Below are 1,983 nucleotides of genomic sequence, written 5' to 3' on the forward strand. Positions count from 1 at the left end.
CTGGCTGTGGTGAAGGATGCTGTGGCCAGCAGTTCCCTTCCAGATCCAGCCCCTGGACCAGGTTGCCCAGTTGGTCCAAGCCCGGCCCCTCAGGGATCCTGGAAGCTCTTCCGTTTGCAGTTCCTGAGAACCAGGCCTCCTGGAGCCCATGGCAGCTTGGACTTCACACTGGGTTTGTGCTTGGAAAGCACCCGGACCTGGCGCCGCCCTAGATGTGGTGCTCCATCCTCTTGCCAAATCCCCACTCCCCAAACCTTAGCGTCACCTCCTAGGTCTTCACTCCCACGGTCTGAGGACAAGGAGCCCAGGTTTCCCAGCTGGGGAGAAGCGACTGCTGGAGTAAACGCCAGGGATATGGCGCACCCTGGTGGCAGGTGATGGAAGTGTCGCTGCCCAGCCCAGGGAAGGGATGCCCTGGCCCGGTGTCCTGGGGCTCAGGGTGAGGAAGGACAGTGCTTGGCGCCCACCTGCCCCGGTGCCCTCCTAAGCTGTTGGGCTCTCCTCCTGAAAATGCTCAAGCCAGCCCCGGCCCCTACAGTGTGACATGTCCACACCTCCCTCTCCACTCCTCCCAGCCAGGCGGTCCCCTTTCACACACAGGACGCGGAGGCCCGGGGCGTGGGAGCCTGACCAGCAAGTCTGCTGCAGCCGGGTGCAGCGGCCGCTGTTTATTGCACTGCCGTGCCACGTGCAAGGGGAAGCCTGTCCCACAAAGTCCCCTCCTGGCCCCAGCGTGCTTCTGGTCCCTGGGCTGCTGGTCACGCTTGCTGGCCCCGAGTTCAGTAACCGGCAGGCTCCCCGCCTTTCCGGGAGTCCGAGGCAGCCGCCCAGCCGCCCGCGGTACGCACAACAGCCTGCACCACCGCGATGAAGGTGGACGTGATCTGGGTTTGATGGTTTCGGGTCCTCAGGGCTGTGATCACCGCCTGGGGGTCAGAGGGGACAGGGGAAGGCCTCAGTGGAGCCCCAGATACTGTCCAGGCTGCACCCGAGTGGTCGTGGGCCTCGCAGACCCAGTGGGTGCTGTTTCCAGCCAAGCGGCCGGGAAGAGTAAGGTGGGACCCCTGGGCCGGGTGGGCCTTGTCCGACAGCTGGGCAGGGCCCTGCACGTCCTTATCGAGGAGGGGATGGGGGGGACAGTGGGACAGGAGAGGGGACTTCAAGTCCTTCAGCCCTGGAGTGGCCTGAGCTTCCGGAGGCCTGGGGAACCAGGGTACATGCCACCAAGGAGCTGGGGTCCAGGCAGCGTCACTGCTGTGCACCCCGGAGCAAGACCTGGCCCTCAGGTCTCGGCGTGGCTTGGCTATCCGTGCACAGGGGCTCAGAGTGACCCAGGCAGCAGGCGTGAGGACCGTCTGCCTCAGGCAGAGGACGCCAGCCACTCTCCTCGTCACGATGTCTGAGGACCCAGGCCCGCAACCCCACGCTGTGACTCAGTCTCCCCGCCCACCAGCCCACCTGGTCCATGTCTCGCTCCAGCGTCGTGGTGTTGGGCAGAAGCTGATTGTGCAGCCGCGGCTCCTCCACCGCCTGCTTCACGTCATAGCCAAACCACAGGCTGTGGATGATGGCCTGTGGGGAGGGGGTCGGGGTCAGCGCGGCCGAGGGGCGCGCCGGGGAGGGGGACAGGTGCACCTACCAGCGCGGTAGCCGTGGTGATCTGCGTGCCCCCGGAGGCTCCCACCACCATCTGGACCCGGCCGTCGGGGCCCACGATGATCGCCGGGCACATGGACGACAGCGGCTGCTTCCCTGCGGCCGACAGGGGGCGACAGAGTCAGCTGTCTGCCCAGGACACGGGCTCCCAGGTTCCCTGACCCTGGCCCTCCACCCCACACCTGGTTTGATGAAATTGGCTGGTGAGGGGGGTACCCCGAACTGGTTGGTGATGTTGGGGGAGCTGAAGTCATCCATCTCGTCGTTGAACAGGATCCCGCTGGTCTGGGAGCGGACCTTGGAGCCAAAGCTGCAGACCAGGCAGGT

The 1,983-nt window shown here is 65.6% G+C and overlaps 1 protein-coding gene across 1 annotated transcript in view; it reads right to left on the reverse strand.

The window, feature by feature from the left end:
• Positions 1 to 619: 619 nt before the first annotated feature.
• The window catches only part of GGT1 (gamma-glutamyltransferase 1), a 30,470-nt gene continuing 29,106 nt past the window's right edge, over positions 620 to 1,983 (reverse strand). The window contains 2 exon segments of the mRNA XM_006157163.3: positions 620 to 926; positions 1,459 to 1,572. Of these exon segments, the coding sequence (XP_006157225.1) occupies positions 780 to 926; positions 1,459 to 1,572 (261 nt within the window). The 3' untranslated portion in view covers positions 620 to 779.

Source organism: Tupaia chinensis, unplaced genomic scaffold (genome assembly GCF_000334495.1).
Source record: "Tupaia chinensis unplaced genomic scaffold, TupChi_1.0 Scaffold000531_1, whole genome shotgun sequence".
Classification (NCBI taxonomy): Eukaryota; Metazoa; Chordata; class Mammalia; order Scandentia; family Tupaiidae; genus Tupaia; species Tupaia belangeri.